Genomic DNA, 18,654 nt, shown 5'->3' with positions numbered 1-18,654 from the left:
AAATATAAAGAGGAGGTATCCTCTATCGAGGGGAAGTTGAAAGATCTAGAAGCCGAAACATCCCCGTTAGCCTTGCCAGAAGCTCAGCAAGAGTGGAAAGTTAAACGGGATAGCTTAAAACGGCAACTAGAAAGTCTACTTAAGTCCAGGCTTATACGTAGATGGGAGGCCAGCAAAATCGTCTATTTTGAATATAGAGAAGGAGCGGGCAACCTCCTTGCCTGGAAGGCCCAGTCTGATCGGGCTAAGAATCCGATTAATGAGATCATCAGTGGAGATGAGACCTTCCGCACAGACCGGGATATCAAACAGGCCTTTCTGAGGTATTTTCAAGATATATATTGCGAGGATAAAAACTTAGATGTTGCCACTGCTCAAAACTGGTTAAGGGATATTCCTCTTCCATCTTCAGAGCAGGACCAGCAGCAATACTTAGATCAAGCCTTCACGCAAACTGATGTCAGGGAAGTCATCCAACGCACTAAGTCTGGGAAAGCGGCAGGCCCTGATGGCTGTCCTGCAGAAATCTACAAGATGTTTGGGGAAAAGATCATCCCTGTCTTAACACAGTTGTTAAATCATGTGTTGGCGGTCAGTCTAGAGCTCCCAGCTTCTTGGAACGATGCTTTAATAATTTTGATATTAAAACCCGGGAAGCCTCCGTCAAATTGTGGGTCAAATAGACCAATCTCGCTTCTTAATGTAGATTATAACATTTTCACTTCTATTTTGGCAGCGAGATTGGGTCTTATTGTGGGAGATGTCCTTCATCTAGATCAGAAAGGTTTTGTAAGGAACTAGCAGCTTTCTGATCTCACGTATAATCTTATTGGTGCCATTGATCTCGCCTCTACGTATTCCCTCCCATTGGCTGCAATGACATTAGACGCCACCGAGGCCTTCGACAGACTGAATTGGATCTACCTGTCGGAGGTCTTGAAGAAGTTTAATATAGGGGAAGGATTTTGCCATATGGTACGGTTGATCTACCAGAATCCCACAGCTAGGCTGATGGTTAATGGGAATATCACCGACTCGTTTAAGATCACAAGAGGAACCAGACAGGGCTGCCCACTCTCCCCCCTCTTATTCGATCTTTACATCGAGCCATTTTCCCAACGGCTCAGGGCAGACCCTAATATAGCGCCATTTAAGTATGAAGGGTGGCTGAGGAAGTTAGACCTGTATGCCGATGATATCCTGTTTTTTTCGGCAAACTTACAATCGGCTTTCCCAGCAGTCGTTAGCTTGGCCCGGGAGTTTGGCTCTGTATCTGGATACGAGATCAACGCTACAAAAATCGAAATCATGACCTGGAATTTGTCCGCGTCGCAGCAGGGTTACCAGCATAGCTCCAAAATGAGATATCTGGGAGTTCAGGTGGTTCAGGACATCTCACAAATAGCCGATATCAACTTAGCTACGGTGGCATGGGAGTGTAGAATGCTCATGAAATCTTGGGCTTTTCTTCCACTATCAATCTTGGGAAGAACTAACCTGGTTAAGATGACGATACTCCCAAAGATCTCTTTTCTTTTTAATTGTATCCCCCTTTATTTTGAAAAATCCATGATTGCGAAGCTTCAGAGTGACATCAATTCCTTCATCTGGGCATCCAAGACATCTAGGATTGCTTGGACGAAGCTAAGGCGGAAAAGAGAGCAGGGTGGCCTGGCCTTACCAGATCTCCAGCTATATGCTTGTGCTTTCCAGCTCTCACATTCACGTATGTTATTGAGAATGCCCGTGTATACGGAGCCTGAAGGGATATTTTTGGCTATGCTGAGGGGTGTTAACTTGCCAGAGAACAGGTTTTTGTTTAAATTTGGGGATCCAAAGTTTTTTTTTTTTTTAATTAGGCTGTAGGTTCTTCAGGGAGTAGCTAAAACATGGGCCCAAGTTAAGAGGCCAGTGTGGCTTGATTATTTTTCCAGCTTAGCTCCCCTTTGGGATTCTCCTGGAACCTCAGAATGTTTAAGGGACAGTTTGGCAAAGCCTTTGAGGGATGCAGGGCTTTCGGTCTGGGGGGACCTTCTGGTTGGAGGCGCCCTTATCCCTTGGGAACATCTCCAGGTTTAAGCATTATCAACTTGCAGGCTGGGTCCATTCTCACCTGCAGAAGCATGCCTTGGGATGTGGTAACATTTTAGAACATCAGCTTGCGACCAAGCCCCGAGGGAAGAAAGAAGTCTCCCTTTGGTACCAAACCCTGTTGGAGGAAGAAGATGGTGAATTTAAGCGTGCTGAGGAATTGTAGGGGGTTCTTTGCCCACACAAGATAGTACAAAACCTTGGCAGAAATCATGTAAGATTTTGCATGAAGCAGTGAAACCGGCTTGGCTAAAAAGAAATCACTTGTTCACCATCCACAGGGCCTATTTTACTCCCAATAAATTAACAAAATTCTCAGATGGGCCACCAGTTAGTTGTAAAAAAATGTGGCCTGGTTTCCGCCTCAGAAATTCACATGTTTATGGAATGTCCTTCTTTCGCTTCTTTCTGGCATGAGGTTGGAGATTTTTTGATAATTGTTTTTGGCCTGCTATTAATGTAGATTTGCCTTTAATAATATTTGGTCTCACAGGGGCCTGCGGGAACTCTGCTTTTTCTACTCTGTCTTGCTAGCTAGGAGGCAAATCTGCATAAAGTGGATTGAATCTAGTCCTCCCACTTTTGCGGACTGGCAGTCATCAGTTTTAGCAGTCTCCAAATTGGACCTGGCCAGACAGGAAGGTAGTAAAAAAGAAGGCATTCTGGAATCTCTTGCAACTTAGATGGGACTCTCAGATGAGGAGGTTAAATCGTGCTTTTTTTTCCCCCTAAGTCCTATGATTATGCTGTTAATACTCTTCAGGCTAAGCTTTGTGCTGCCAGATATTGTGGTGGTTTATCAGCAAAAGTTAACCAGCCTTGAGCGTGGCAGAAGAGGTATCTCAGTGGATCCTTTCAAAGCTGAAAAGCTGAATGTTTTTGATATTCTTAGGAAAGCACAATAATTTGAATACACAGGTTTGTCAATTTATTTAGCAAGTGTTCCCAGTTAAAAAAAAAAACTTACCAGAACACAGCTAGAACACACACAAGTTCATTAACCCCTCCCCTGCTGATGACGGAACCGCTCCGTCATCAGCTGCGGTGGCGCTGTGCTGATGACGGAGCAGTTCCGTCATGGCCCGCCCTACGCGCCTGTGCGGCGCGAATTCCGCGCCTTCGCTGGGCGTTCTATTGAGCGGGCGGGGCCATGACGGAACCGCTCCGTCATAAGCACAGCGCAACCGACGCTGGAGACTGAGCGGTTCCGTCACCAGCATGCGCCCGCTGCTCTTCCGTCCTGCCCCCTTAGCACTGCGGCTGAATAGCCGCTGCAGTGAAGGGGTTAAAAGACCTTTCTATTATGACACACTGTACATAGAACATGTTGGTAATTGTAAAAATAACATTTTCACAAAATGAAGTTCCTCCTCAGATAATAGACTTCCTCATCAGAGAAGCCAAAAACCTTAGGAAGAGGCCCTCTTGAACTAATTAGTTGGATTGTTTGACAGTATGTAATGACCTTCCACAGTACTAATTGCATTGATACTTTGATCACAGTATTTGGATCCTCACTAATAATCTTTGATATATATATTTTTTTTGTTACCTCTTAGTATACGCTCATGTTATTTGGTGTTGGAAGTTTATCTAAAATGTCTTACTGAAATGTCATATTGATTTATATAGCGTACTTATTACCCTAAATTGTATCCAGGAGCTTGTTGGATATATTGAAAGACCTCACTACAGGTCAAATTGCCTAACTGAGACCAGAAAGTGAATTATGGTGTCAGTCAACTACTTTTTGAGAGAACATTTTATGTCCAGTCTGTGGAATTATCCAGTAATTCCAGTATTTTTGTTTCGTCACTGTGATTTTACAAGCTCTAATCAAATAATTAAACTGGCTGATCCTTTCTTACATTGGACTGCACCCTTCCACTGGATAACACGCACTGAAATTAATCTATCAAGACTATGAATGCTACCAGTTTCTGCTTGCTTACTAGCTTCCATTCATTCCTTTATTTCTTCCTCTATTCCTTTTATTCCTCGATAGTCCGAAGTGCCAACCTGCAACTGATGCATTTTGCCTAGCAAATTATAGAAATGAATAAATAAATATCAAATTAGCTGTGAGGGGTTCGAGAAGTGGCCAGGTGCATGCAATTGCTCAACAATGGCCAAATATTTGAAAAGAGGCCTAAAATGCTATTTGCAGTTAGGATAAACTGCACCATGTGCGTTAACACAAGCTAAAAATGAGAAAAACGAAACTGCCACTTTGTGATTGAATACCTTCTCAAGCCATGAGGAAGGGAGACATGTCTTACCTGAATTAATAACGGTATATAAAGGTTTCAGAATCAAGAAATATATTGGTGAGTGAACTCTTCATTTATGATTGAAATAACATGTCTCTGCTCTGGAAAACAATATCAGAAGAACATTTTGGGATCAAAACATTTATTAGAGAATTGAGAATGCTCTACTGGAGACGCTACTTCATTGCTGCTGCTGTGAATGTCTGCCGTGAAAAAGACGTTTAAATAACAAGAAATTAGATTGCATTTAGATACAGCATAAAGGTTCAAGTTCTGTTTGGACTAGCTCATTGGCACCTTCTGAAATGTTTTAATTGAAATAAGTATAGATGCTTCAGCCACTTCAATTTTTCGGCCCAATGTTGTGTTTGACCAATCAAAAATTTGTTTTGATTGTTTATGCAGAAATTTCTGTTTTAGGTTTAGCTCATTTTTTTAAACATTTGTTTTGTCAACCATGCCTCGATCGTCCACTGTTTGCCATTTGTTCTGTGATGGTCATTGGTGCATTGCATAACCAGATTAATAGTAAGATGGTACACCGAATACACGTTCACATATTCTGATCTTTACTTTATATGGTGTCATACTTCCATATCTTAACAAGCAGAGGAATGCCATCAACTATACAATGCTGAAACTATTGCAGCTAGTGAGTGATCACTGCTCCCAAGGTGTACGTTGACCCATGTCTAACACTTTGGAGGAATAAGTGCAATTGAAAAAGCTACAGTTGTCAAAGGAATAGTGTCCTGCAAGACAAGTCCATATTGTTGTATCGTACTCATTTCTGTTACTCCGTAGAGATTCCCACACTCCCTTAGTTTATCACTCAGACTGACAAAAGATGAGATAAGTTAGTGTCCTAATTCACCATAAAAACGTGTTTTGTATTCTTAATCATGTATAATTAGGGATTAAAACCAAATAAAAGGATTTAGGCTTCCTGTACTTAATATCATTTTAAGCAAATATTCTCATGTACCGAACAAAAACATTTCACAATAAGAACTTTGGATGAGCCTGTCGAGCATAAGTAGTTGCTGGTGAATGTGCATCCCTGTTATAAAGCATACAAGCCTGGGTGGGTGACGGTTTTGCCTCCTTTTTTAACAAATCCGGCTCTCATGTCTACTTAAATCTACAGACTTATGGAGGTTGAACCAGGTTGCTCTTAAAAGTTCTGTGTGTGTTTGTGTGTGTGTTTGTGTGTGTTGTTTCTTTCCTCATTCTAGTTTCTGAAATGGGCAGATAGATTTGTAACTGTTATACGAATTAATAACTAATAATACAAAAAAACTATTTAGACTTGGACAGCAGGACCTAGAGTCCAATTCATCTAGCTGCATAAGTCTACACCCTTGAGCCTGTGCTCTCTTAGCAGTGTGTAACTTGCAGGAGCAGGGTAGATGTCTTTCTGTTACAGCAGAGAGATCTAGCTGGTCAGCCCTAGCCTGTGTTGGCAACACTGCTCACACTGGTAAGCAGGTGTTTTTCTAGATAGACACACCCCTGTGTGGAGGGTGGGACTTTCTTAGGCAGGGGCGTTAGCAAACCAAGCTCAGGTCTTGCAAAACACTGAGATACTTTAAAACAGTACCCAAAAATGGCCTTGTCTTTACTGGAAGGGAGCTAAATGTTGAAAGTCTGCATGCTTTAGGCAACACAAAAAGGATGTCTGGCCACAGTAAATTCTGAACCACCTTGGACCTGCACCCTCCTTGCTCAGCATCATGGTGATCTTGCTGGTCTCTAGAGGGTTGCATGAGACCTGACCGCAGGGCTAGAAGGCAGGTGGATTTCAAATATGTGTATTAGAAAATACCTACATGCGGCACTGCTGAAAATTGATACACCTAAGATTTTAATTCTATATTTTATTTATAATGTATTAATAGACGTCAATATTTACATTTGATATTGTCTGTGACTCATAGACTGTGTACTTTGTATACAAAGTGATAGTGGTCTTATCACCTTAGACCAGCAACTATAGTTCCAGCAGGGTTCTGAGCCACTTTTAGTCTTTGTTGTACCGGTGATTGCATTATTATTTCTTAATGGCTGCACAATAGGCTATTTTATAAATGGAGGACTTCTTACTAGTAGAGAGTCCGGCTCCTTGCACTGGACTTGATTGGAGTCTGCATCAGCATTATGGGGCCAACTGTGTTATGAATCTAAACAATTATCTCTGTGGCTGGCAGTTGCTTTTACCCATACATTGCGATCCACAACCATTCTTCACTCTGTCACCTAAACTCTGTACACTGTTAAGACCTGTTCAACCTAAAATATACCTTAGACACCCACAGCCTTCCCCTGCACATCCTTGATGATGATCAGCCCACCCTCACACCCACACCCACCTCGCTTTGTTCGCCCTAAGTTGGCAGGTTTATGCTCAGACGTGAGTCCCTTACTCACTTGGCCACTGGATTCAAGATAGCCTGGCTGATGAGCATTATGAATCCGAAACCGGTCCCAGGATGCTTGTTTCCGGTCCAGGGTAGACATGGCTTGGCAGTTCGGGCTGGACTGATCCCATGAGGCACAGGGTCAGACTGATTTGCATATGGCCATGTCTGAACTGGGGTGGCTGAGTGAGCTAAAGAATGGTGATGGATTAAACCCAGATCAGTTGACTGGGGGTGAGTGTTTGATTTGCTCAAACGCTCCGTCCATCATCCCCTTTTGTATCACCCTCACAACTGACCATTATTACAGCCTCACCAATGCCCTGCATGCATTCGTTCAAAAGCCATACCCAACACTTGCTCACCAATACCCTTGCTCGTCCAAACCCAATACCCGGTTTACCTAAACCCAACACTCTGCTCTCACTCAACCATACTCTGCTCCCCTTCAATACTATCCTCCCTACACCTGCCACCACCCTAGTCATCTGCAGCAGTACCATTCTTGCTCTCATCAATAACTTGGGTTCCGGGACCTGTTACTTTTCACCAATATCCTCAACTTTCCTATCAATATCTTGTTGCCCTCACCAGTAACTTTTTGTCCTCACCAATACCATGTTTATACCCACCAATTCCCTTCAAACCATTACCAAGCTTGATCTCACCAGTACTCTGCCCGACCTCACCAGTACCCTGCAGCCCCTCACCAAAACCAATATCCGTTATGTAGGCAAGATTATTTTCAGATGAATGTTTTAACAAACTACCTTACATATTATTATAATCTTCTCTATAATTACCTCTGGCATTTTAACCTACAGATACCAGCAAAGAATTTGCATATGCCTGGTTTAAAAGGTATGGGAAGTGAGCAAACGACTATTATTATAAAATATCTTTTCAGTATTGCCGTCACGGACAAAAAAACTTAAAAGCAACAGGATGATTTTCAAATCTAAGTAGTATTGAATATAATCAAGTTTATAGACCATAGTCTGATGTGGTAATGGAATAGTTAACTTGGAATATGCTTTCCTGTAAAAGCATTCAAAATCTAGACAGACGTCACTGCACATCATCAGTTACTTTAGGTAAACAGTGCTATGCCTAACTAAAACTGTGCAAACCCTGCTCATACACCAGCAATCATGTTCTGCATATATCCAGACGTGCTTTACTTTTCAACCGTTATTTCCTACCCCTGAAGTTCCCAAATCCATTCTGCACACGCTCAATCATGCTCTGCCCGTGCATAAGTGATAAAACGAGCAATGCAAAGGTCAAACAGCAATAACACATCAATAGAAGCGGTGATCTGAGAATGACCATGCACCTGCCTCAGTCACTACAAAGTATATGAAAAGCAAAGCACTGCAGCAAACCGATCTGTGGGTCATGGCGCCTGGGTCTCCAGATCCACAGCTAATTCCCAACAACTCAACATATTACAGTGGTTGAGGCCAACACTTTGGGTATATTCGCGATTAAGTGGATGATTTTGCCTGGGGGAAAATTGAATTTTAGCTTTACATAGTATTGCTGTATACCGTCTCTTTGGTACGTCTTTCAATGATTAAAAAGTGGTACTAATAACTGACTTGTTGAAATGTTATGGAGTTTCCAACCAGTTTCATGGTGGAGTACAGGGGTGAAGTTTCTTCATTTAGCGATACCAAAGAGGATGATGGACGGAGCGTTTGAGCAAATCAAACACTCACCCCCAGTCAACTGATCTGGGTTTAATCCATCATCATTCTTTAGCTCACTTCACCACCCCAGTTCAGACATGGCCATATGCAAATCCGTCTAACCCTGTGCGTCATGGGAACAGTCCAGCCCTGGACCGGAAGCAAGCATCCTGGGGCCAGTTTCAGGTTCATAACCCTCATCAGCCAGGCTATCTTGAATCCAGTGGCAAAGTGAGCAAGGGACCCACGTCTGGGCATACCCTGCCAACTTAGGGCGAACAAAGAGATACCAAAGGGGATGATGGACGAAGGGGCGAACAAAGCGATATCAAAGGGGATGATGGACAGAGGGGCGAACAAAGCGATACCAAAGGGGATGATGGACGGAGGGGTGAACAAAGCGATACCAAAGGAAATGATGGACGGAGGGGCGACCAAAGCGATACCAAAGGGGATGATGGAGGAAGGGGCGAACAAAGCGATACCGAAGGGGTTGAGGGGCAAACAAAGCGATACCAAAGGGGATGATGGACGGAGTATTGCTATCGGTTCCTTCATTTAGAGCAGCAATATTTGTTTTTTCTTGATGGAAAACCAGTTAGCCTTTATCTATTTTTGGTTCTCTTTGCACCGTGTGTGCTTGTTTTTTGCTGTCAGTTTGAGAGTTTCCTGAAATGAGCTTGAATAGCTGAATGTCATATGTTTATTTGTGAAATAAGAGAGCTCCTTGCTGGGATTTCATATATCCATATGCATACAGAATGTATTGTAGTTATTGATTAAATAGACAGTCTCTATCTAAAAAAGGCTGTTGTGAGGCTACTTCACACTTCCTTCATCGTACAACAGTACGTTCGGAGTATCTTGATCATGGAAGCATACGTAAGGTGACAGAAACAAAATATTGCAAATAATTCCAGCTCTACTTGATTTCACTGTGGGAAAATTAGATTGCGGAATTGCGTGTAGCAATGTTCTCAAAATTAAAAAAATTCAAATAAGTAATTTCTAATTTATAGTTTCTGCGCTCTTCTGTTAAGATTTGAATTGCAGATGGCGGCACATTTTAGAAGTTAAAATTGTACCTGACCAAGTATTTCCATTTTCTCTCCTCTAGGAATCTCTTCCACCTGTCCAGTTTGACTGGAGTACCAGTGGCCTTACTAACCCTTTAGATGGTATGTTTCTTCATTAAGCCTGTAGCTCCAGTACTAAGAAAACTTAAAAGTTCGGACAAACTTCTCTCTTCTGACTTTTATTTTCTTAAACTTAATTTCTACCTATTTTACTCTTTTCATCTATTTGCGTAGTTTTTAATGTTTTCAATAGTACTACGTTCAGATTGTACATATTATCAGAACATCGATATCTGGTGATAACTATGAAAAACAACTATTTCAAGATTTGGAATTTTTATATTGCATCTGTAGGTGGACCTAAGGCTGTGTATTTTGCTTCATAGTTACTGTGTTTGTTCACAAGACAAAGCGGCCAAAATAAAAATCGCCAAAATGTTAATGCCGTTAAAGCAATTATGTATTCTAGAATATTTCCACACTTTACCTTGTATATTAATATAGCCCTCTTTATAATTACCTCTGGCATTTTCACCTATGGATAACCACAAACATTTTGCATATGACTGGTTTAAACATTATGGGAAATAGGCAGATGACTAATAATATAAAATATATTTTCAGTATTGTTGTCTCGGCCAAAAAAATAAAAATAAAAGCAACAAGATAATTTACTAATCTAATTAGTATTGATTATAAGCAAGTTAATAGACTGCAGGCTCTGCTGTGGTTATTGAACAGTTAATATGGCATATGCTTTTCTATAAAGGCGTTCAAAATCTAGACAAATATCACTGCATGTCATCAGTTGCCTCAGTACTGTTTTTCATTTACATAATAACTATGAACTTGATAATGTGACAAAGGGAAGGGAAGCCTGGATAGAATTACGGTTTTCTTATGTCTGGTGATTTATTTCCTTTTTTTTTTATATTCCAAGTAACCTCCTTCATTGTATTTTCCTTCTAATTCCTGTTTGCATATTAAAGGGAACATCCTGTTTTATATTTTGACATTGTGAGCACAGGGAAGCATAGCTCATTATATAAAAAATCATTAAAATTGCAGTTATTATAAATTAATTGAAAGCCTGAAACAATCGAAACTTTTTCCATTGATTTTACTCCACGATAGACCATCTAGTGTGATTCACACAAAACAATATCATTGTGCTTTCATGTGAACAGTGTTGTTTCCCTTTAACAGTGCAAAGGGTGTTTAACTTTTCTTTTTCTGGTACTTCATTTGTTTAATAATAAATACTATTCCTGTGTATAATCAGTTATGTTAAATTGCTGACTTGTACATGAGAATATGTATAGTTGGCTATTAAATTAGCACTGTTTTGGGAGGTTGGAAACTTGTACCATGACCATTATGTTGTTTTTTTTCTTTCGTTGTTTTATGTACTAATGGTAACTTGCATGTTTAAACATGTCTTGCCCCCTTTCACTTGTATGTGCCTCCCTTGACTTACCTTCTTTATGGCTGCCTACCAACATGGTCACTGAATTTCAAGCTAGTGGAGGTTCCACTCTCCTGAACCTTGATTTCTTTGGGCCCGTGGATGACAGTAGCTCTAGCAGCACCACCACAATCCCAGGTCAGCAGAGTGTTCGAACCACAACTGCACTTGTCTGGCAGCTTTCCGAAAAGGTTGATCTCATGTGACTTTCCTATAAACAAGTAATTTCCTTTTTTTACATTATCTTTTGTCCATGGTGACTTTCCTAATATAGAGGAAAATTAAATGGTTTGACTAGCTTGGGTTACTGTTAATATAGGACAGCAAAGAATTTGAGTTGTAGAACTTAAATGCCAGATTGGGCCTTTTTAAGTGACAGATAATATGAACGTATAATATTTTCTAATAATCCACAATGGTTATTAAAATCATTTTCTGAGTGATGTGAAAATTGTGTTTTTATTTTTAATAATCATTTGTTGGTTGTAAAAGCTACCGTTGAAAAGAGGAAAAAAAAGTTTCAATTTCTGTTCTTATGTGGCAATACCAGAAACTGCGAAAGCAATGCCCTCAGTCACTGAATTGCATTCAAGTTTGAGAAATGTGCACACTTTTACATCCCTACCTCCCTTCCTCCACAGTAATGGTCATTCTTTATTCTTCTTTTAAGGGTTTGTTGTGATGGTTCAGATAGATGTATGCAGAAAAGAACAACTGATGGACAGAATGCAGAACAATGTCATACATTCACCCCAGTACAGAGCTCTGGGCTTAAATCCATCGTTTTTTGCTCACCATGCCATTCCTGTTTGGACCCAGCTTCCATGGGAACAGTCCAGCCCGAACTGCCAGGCCAGGTCCTCCCTGGACTGGAAACAAGCATCCTAGGACAGGTTTCAGATAGATGTATGCACAACCCCATGCCTGACTCCCATACATGTCTAACAGTGCTTTGTCTCAGCTCACATGAATCTGATACAAATAGCACTGTGAGTGTTGATTTTAGCTCACTCTGTTTGCTCAGTTCCTTTATGGAAACCAGATATTTTTTCCTTTTATCAGAATTATTTGCTTTGTTTCTGCACTGCCTCTTGCACAGTATGCCATCTATATATAGCATGTGGTCTTGTAGATAGTGTTTTCGGGGCCCTGATCGTTATCTGTTTTAAGTGGACTGACTCACAGATGCACTTATTTATTGTGATTCGGCAAAGAAGCATACTGTTACACTCTTGTCCTTGATTGCTGAGCGTCATTGCTTTGTTGCTAAGGAGCTCGCCTGTAGCCATTTAATTCTCTTCCAGTCCCATGTTAAATTCCTCTAGTTGGGAGATAAATCTCTAGCCATGGGTGCAGATACTGCCACTTTACGTTTTGACAGATTCCCTTCCGGTGTTTATGCACACTAGATCACGTACTATCCGTTGTTTTCTGCCTATCAAAATGAAGCATCCAAGTCGGCTCTTGACGATCCTATTTAAGAGTGATGCGGCCTATCGAATTTCAGAAGGAGGATGTTTTTCTGTTCTAGGAGCTAAGGACAGTCGTCATTTAAATGGGGTCCTTCACAGGTACTGTTACTTCAAGAACCCAGTCAATTTTGAGCATCAGTGTTTTAACTTTTCTGGCCTGTAAGCTTTTTGAATAAATGAATAGCTGAAGTGAATATTCATATAGTACTTCACATGGGGCTACCTTCCTCTGTGATTTTCACATAACTAGTCGTATTTCTTCATCTTGCCTACCTTAGAAAGAATTAGTTTGATATGATTAACATTTTCAGGTAGAGCCTGGGCAGCTCTTGCGCTACCCTGCGAGGCATGCTGTATTAGAGTATCCAATTAAAGCTCCACCCACTCTTAGCCCATATTTTTCATTTGCTTGTGTCTTTGTCCTTTGTAAATGCTGGCTTCTGATTCGGTAATCGGCGTGTTAGTCCCTCCTTAATACCGCCTTGTCTTCATTTGTAACCTCCCATGAGGGCTGGCCCTTTTACTTCTGTTCTTACACCATCTGTGTTATTTAGTCTGTAAACGCTATTTCTTTCGTGAGTTTTCTCCTAATGCAGGCACGACGTGCTTTGCAGCAACATTCAGCGCGACATGCACTCTTTCACTTTCCAAGTAACCGCGACAATTGCAGCCGCTTTTTTGCAGTGCCATAGGTCTCGCATTTAGGAGAGTTTCAGCTATTGGCATTGTAAATGACAATAGCTCAAACTCTCGCAAATGCGGGACCTATTGCTTTACAATTTTTTGGGGGGGTTTGTTTCCAAGCGCCCCATGCCGTACTTGAACTTCTTATAGGCCACAACTTTTTCTTTTGACGTGGCTCATCTAAAGAAAGGGGTGTGGCCTCTATTAAGTGCAAGCGCAGCATGGGGCGCTTCTAAACAAACAATATTTGCAATTCAATAGGTCTCATATTTGCGAGAATTTAAGCTATTCACATTTACAGTGCCAATAGCTCAAAGTCTCGTAAATGCGAGACCTATGACATTGCAAATGCCTGTTTGAAACATAATTTAGTTCTTTGTTAGACTAAGGAACACTGGCACTAAAAACAGCCCCTACTTCCAGATCCTGCCTTCTGAATTTGATAAATCGGAATTTTTTTATGAGACTCTGATCTTTTGAGATTAGTGGCTTTAACCAAATCGGTTTATGAATCTTCTTTATTTTGGGCCTCTACTTCAGTCGGAGAGCTTTATGCACCTTGGACGTTAAGTTTAAACTAAAAGACTGACTGCTGTTGGTTGTCACAATAAATAGCATCACAGTGGCAGCAAACAGATGATCTTAAAAACCACTATTTGTTTATGCAGTCAGTTTAAAGATTGTGAGTTGCAACTATTTTCTTGTGAAGGAAGGTCTACAAATTTCTCTGAGTCCCTCCTGTTTCCTGAAAGTTTTTTAATGAAATTGTTCTTGCTTCATTTTTAAAAAATCGTCCTTTGGACTCCAAAAAAACCTTACATAATTTTGGCTGTGAGAAAAGTTCTTGAAACTGCCTGTATTGTACAAATTACTTCCAGGCCTCAGACAGATCTGTTATTGCGGGTGACCCCTTAACAAATCTATGTTCATTTAAATGCTGTAAATGGGTTTCTGGCAGAATATTCAAAACAGCCACCTGGACCACACCGTATACTTTCTTTAAGCACTGTATGCTGGATATCACTGTAATAGGTGGTTTACATTTGTCAAACCATGCTGCGAGAAATTCTAGTATCTCTATCAGGTCTGCTGTCTTTGTCATTTAGGCTTTTAAATGTCATGTTCTCATTAAAGTGGAGAGAAGGGGCTAGGATGTTGGAGTAATACATATCTTAACACAAAGACTCTTGTGACTATACTAAAACATTGGTTTGGGAGGATAAGTAAGGAAACAGTGAATGCTGGTGAGAGGGGATCCAAATAAGTTTTGTACTATAAGCTCTGTAAAGGTTGTGGAGTACTGCGTGTGCCCTCAGGAGTTTCCATTAGTCTGAAGGAAAGAGGGCGGTAGGCCTAACAGTACAAGAACCAGTTTGGTGAGTAAATTGTACATTTTAATAGTGCTTTACTTATTAAATGACTTTATTGTATTTTACTTTACTTATTAAGTACTTTATTGTATTTTAATGACAATGTTTTTCTTAGAAAATAAAACCCTAAAAGTATAACGATTTGGCTAGATAATATCTGCAAACACTAGAAAAACATTGTATTTGTAGCCAATTTAAATCCTGTTTTATTCAAGTTTCATTTCTGCTAGTCACAAAGCTGTAGAGCAGGTAGATCATTATGATGGATATAAGTAAAGTTCAAGATGTATTCCTAAGCCTAGTATTCATGTAGGGTGCATTACAAGGTGTAATCAGTTACCACGACTTGCACTGGAGGGTGCTCTATACTAAGGAATAGTATGATTTACTATTCCAACACCTTCCCTACTGTACGTAGGCGGGAGTTGGAATAGTAAATCATACTATTTCTAAGTCCAGCACCCTACAGCGCAAGTCGTTGTAACAGCTTGCGTTGTAAAAACAGCAATGTAATGTACCGCAATCAAAATGATCGCGTGTTAACATCATACATCTGTAATCAGTGTCTGTTCAAAATATTGCAAATTCATACAGGCCATGATCACTTTATTGTTCGTGTTCAGTGGGTCAATAAACATACCTAGGGCCAGATGTACAACCCTTTTTTACCGCCGCAAACGGGAGAACCTCCCGTTAGCGGCTGCAAAAAAGGGTAAAAGCATGTTCAAATGCTATTTTGCGAGTCACTGACTCGCAAAATGGCATTTGTGACTCGCTATTAGGAAGGGGCGCCCCTTCCTAATAGCGAGTCAACATGTTATGTTCTAGTGTTTTGTGTTTTCCTTTAAAGAAAACGAGATGCATTTGAAAAAATAACTGCTTTATTAAAACAGCAGTCCCAGACACGGTGGTCTGCTGAGCCCAGCAGACCACCATCCCTGGGAGGGCCTGTCATTCCCAATGGGCTTTCAAATTGCAAGGGGCTCATTAATATTCATGAACCTCGCAATTTGCGACCCCATTGGGAATTGCTAACAGTGTAAAACACACTGTTGTACATGCAAAATAGCACCTTGCAAATTTCGAGTCGCAAATGACTCGCAATTTGAGATGCGCTATTTTGCATCTTGTACATCTGGCCCCTAGATTTTTAGGGATTTGTGAATACATATTTTATGTTCCAAAGTAACAGTGCCAGGTTTAGAAAAGGCCGTGTTGCCTTCTTTTAGTGTTTTTTCCCATCTCTTGAAGAGTTTCTGGCTTGTTTGTGGGAAAGTCATATGGTTGTTCAAGTTTGCTGTGTTCATGGGTGTTTCGCACTTCAGCAGGTTTGGAGCTTGCTTTACAGTTGGGTGTCTATCCTCGCTCTTTCTCTATTAAGGTGCTGTTTGAGTATCAATATAATTTTCTCTTACTATTAAAATCTACTACTGTGTGTGATTAATCGTAATACATTTAATTTACATCCGAATTTAACTATGCACATCGTATGAATCGAAATTGACCCAAACTCCTTTACACTCCAGCCCCGTTAAATGTTCCAAAACCAGTCTTCGTCTTTTACCTTATGTATCTTGACCCATAAGACTTGTAGGGATGTTGGTAAGTGATTAGGTGTTGTCAGACCTAACGACTGAGGTAAAAACCACCACTAATAAAATACCAACGTTGTGAAGAGCAGTAGAATATTTAACATTTTAATACCGTTTATTGCAACACAATATAATTTAAGAATGTGACGTTTTTTATCGGTGTACTTTTTATACGAGTACAACAACGATCAAATAAATACACATGCATTTTAAATTATGTTTAAAATGTATATCTTAATGGCAAATCAAATGCTTTTATCGAATTTGCTTTTTAGACTCTTTGCTTTTGGAGGCGGGTATTTTCTGAACCTTTTGCTGTTGCTTGTTGCTTACTTCTGTAAACATCGGTGGCAATTGAAAAACTAAGAAAAAGCACTTTACAGATTAGTTGAATTGGTCCTAGCAGGATGTTAAGACCAGTCATATCCACTATTCTAAGATCAAGCCATAGATGAATTGGTGACCTGATATTCTACCCTTTTCGCCCCATAACGGTCATGCTTGTTTTTTTATCCATTCATGTTAGCACCACGTTTGCTAGATTTGTACAATAGTCATAAATTGTACATTGAGATTACATGTCAATGTTTTAAAACACATACAGGTGACTCCTGGTGGCCTATCCTACTAAACGTTACTACAATACATTTTAATCTGACATTCCTGTATTGTAAAATTTCAAAATAGTTCCATTTCATAAATTATTAAAACATTTTAATTTGATAGTTTATGTCAATTGAGTTTTATATTTTCACTGGACCTTATTAATGAACCCCTTGACTGCGCAATTTAAATATATCTATAGGTCATAAAGCGTAGCCCTAGTTATGTAGAAATACTTTGCGAGCACTAGTCTTTCTATGTTTGTACAAGGCCTGTACAAACATTGGATACATTATTTGGAACATGTGTGCACAGATACCCTGGCAGTCAGTGTGTTACTGTGATTCATCATTTACTGTAGGGGTAACCTGTCTGCATATAGTAGTGCTTTGAAACGTTATACTCACCTTCGAGACCCCCACTGTTACATTGAACCACAATTTTAAATTAACCAGATGTTTACAAAAGAAAGCCTTTAGCATTTTAGCTGCATGGAGTGTATCTGATGCTAACGAAATTGCATCCTGCCATCACTGACTGTCATTTTATTCTATAAGGTGTGGATCCCGAGTTGTATGAGTTGACCACTTCAAAGATGGAAAGCTCCAACACAAGCAACAAAGTGACCGATGCATTTGCGAAACTCATGTCCACAGTAGAGAAGACAAGCACATCTACAAGGTAAATCATCATAACTAGAATTTAGAGCTAATGAGTGCGTACCTTAACACCACAAAGAAGTCATTTTAGTTATGGTCAGTCCAGTTGTCTGAAGTGCAGCCATATTGATTATGGTGGTGCTCCTTCGTGGCTCACACTGCTGCATTGTTCCAGACATAGTCTACTGCTGTTAGAATGTAAAAGAAAGCTACCAGGCTTCAGTGGGATCCTGAATTGCCTTGTATTTATTTTTTAACTTATACAAATATTTACTTCCCCCTCACAGACTCTCATTGCCCTCCTTCTTCAAACAATTGCTTTTTGCCCCACCTGTGAAATCTGCTTTTTCTTCTCCTCAGATGGCTGTCACATGCACTAATTGGCCAGCATCGCCTTGCCCCATTGCGCCGTTTTCTAAAGCAAACACCACCTTCTCAGTTGTTTGAACTTTTGGACTGATCACAGTTTGAGCCTTTATTGGCTTTAGAGCTAATGCCCTGATGTAGAATGGGGAAGGCTAATGCAGGAATTATGGTGCAATTATTGAACGCTCCCAATAGTTAAGACTTCCAAAGCTATTGACATCTACAATGAGGAAAGGCCATTTATTCTGTTTTGACTCCAACAGCATTCACTAAAATTATTAGGCCTTGCTCACAAAGTAGCTGTCATAAGAAGTCACTGTGAAGTGAGATCAGCTTAAAAAACTTTCCTAGAGACTGCCTTTAACCTTTAGTTCCCGTATCCATTTCACTAGCACCTGCTTGGTGCATGGAATACAACCTATTATGGTTTATTTCTCACCTCCAACTCAGTCTAGCTGGCTAACTTCAAATACATATTTCATTGTATTAAAGCAGCAAACTCCAGGACTTAACCGGTCTTTAAAGTCCCCTACCCGAGTTATAGGCCTTAGCTTTATGCAAGTTCCTCTAACGATTCAAAGGGACTTTAAAAATGATTTTGACAGAGGTGAATTGGTTATTATTTTTAAAACATTCCACTAATTGACAGTAGAATATTTTAAATTAAACTGGAAGTACAGAAGAAAGCCATTCATTGGAATGCTGGATAGGAAGGTCTATTCCAGCCATTATTGGCCTTCTACCACAGTGGTAGGCCTAAAGCACTGTTTGTGGCCTCTTGCTGCTCCATTGACTTCAGGAAAGCGGTCAGTCAACATTCCAGTATTCTAGTTAGGTTTAGACTTTCTCTATGAATTAAAATTCTGTGCTCAACAAGCACAATAAACTCAAATTATGC

The 18,654-nt window shown here is 40.2% G+C and overlaps 2 protein-coding genes across 3 annotated transcripts in view; one reads left to right on the top strand and one right to left on the bottom strand.

The window, feature by feature from the left end:
• Positions 1 to 18,654, bottom strand: part of SERTAD2 (SERTA domain containing 2) — a 409,456-nt gene that overhangs the window by 10,779 nt on the left and 380,023 nt on the right. The window lies entirely within an intron of this gene.
• Positions 1 to 18,654, top strand: part of AFTPH (aftiphilin) — a 331,590-nt gene that overhangs the window by 219,915 nt on the left and 93,021 nt on the right. The window contains exons 7-9 of one of the 2 annotated variants that reach the window (XM_086927602.1): positions 9,587 to 9,647; positions 11,065 to 11,148; positions 17,289 to 17,412. In XM_086927602.1, coding sequence (XP_086783728.1) covers positions 9,587 to 9,647; positions 11,065 to 11,148; positions 17,289 to 17,412 — 269 coding nt within the window. The remainder of the gene's footprint in view (positions 1 to 9,586; positions 9,648 to 11,064; positions 11,149 to 17,288; positions 17,413 to 18,654) is intronic. The other variant, XM_086927603.1, reaches the window with a different exon arrangement.

Source organism: Lissotriton vulgaris, chromosome 6 (assembly GCF_964263255.1).
Source record: "Lissotriton vulgaris chromosome 6, aLisVul1.2, whole genome shotgun sequence".
NCBI classification, from domain to species: Eukaryota; Metazoa; Chordata; class Amphibia; order Caudata; family Salamandridae; genus Lissotriton; species Lissotriton vulgaris.
Note: the sequence above shows the minus strand (reverse complement) of the source record. Positions and strands in the feature narration are given on the sequence as shown.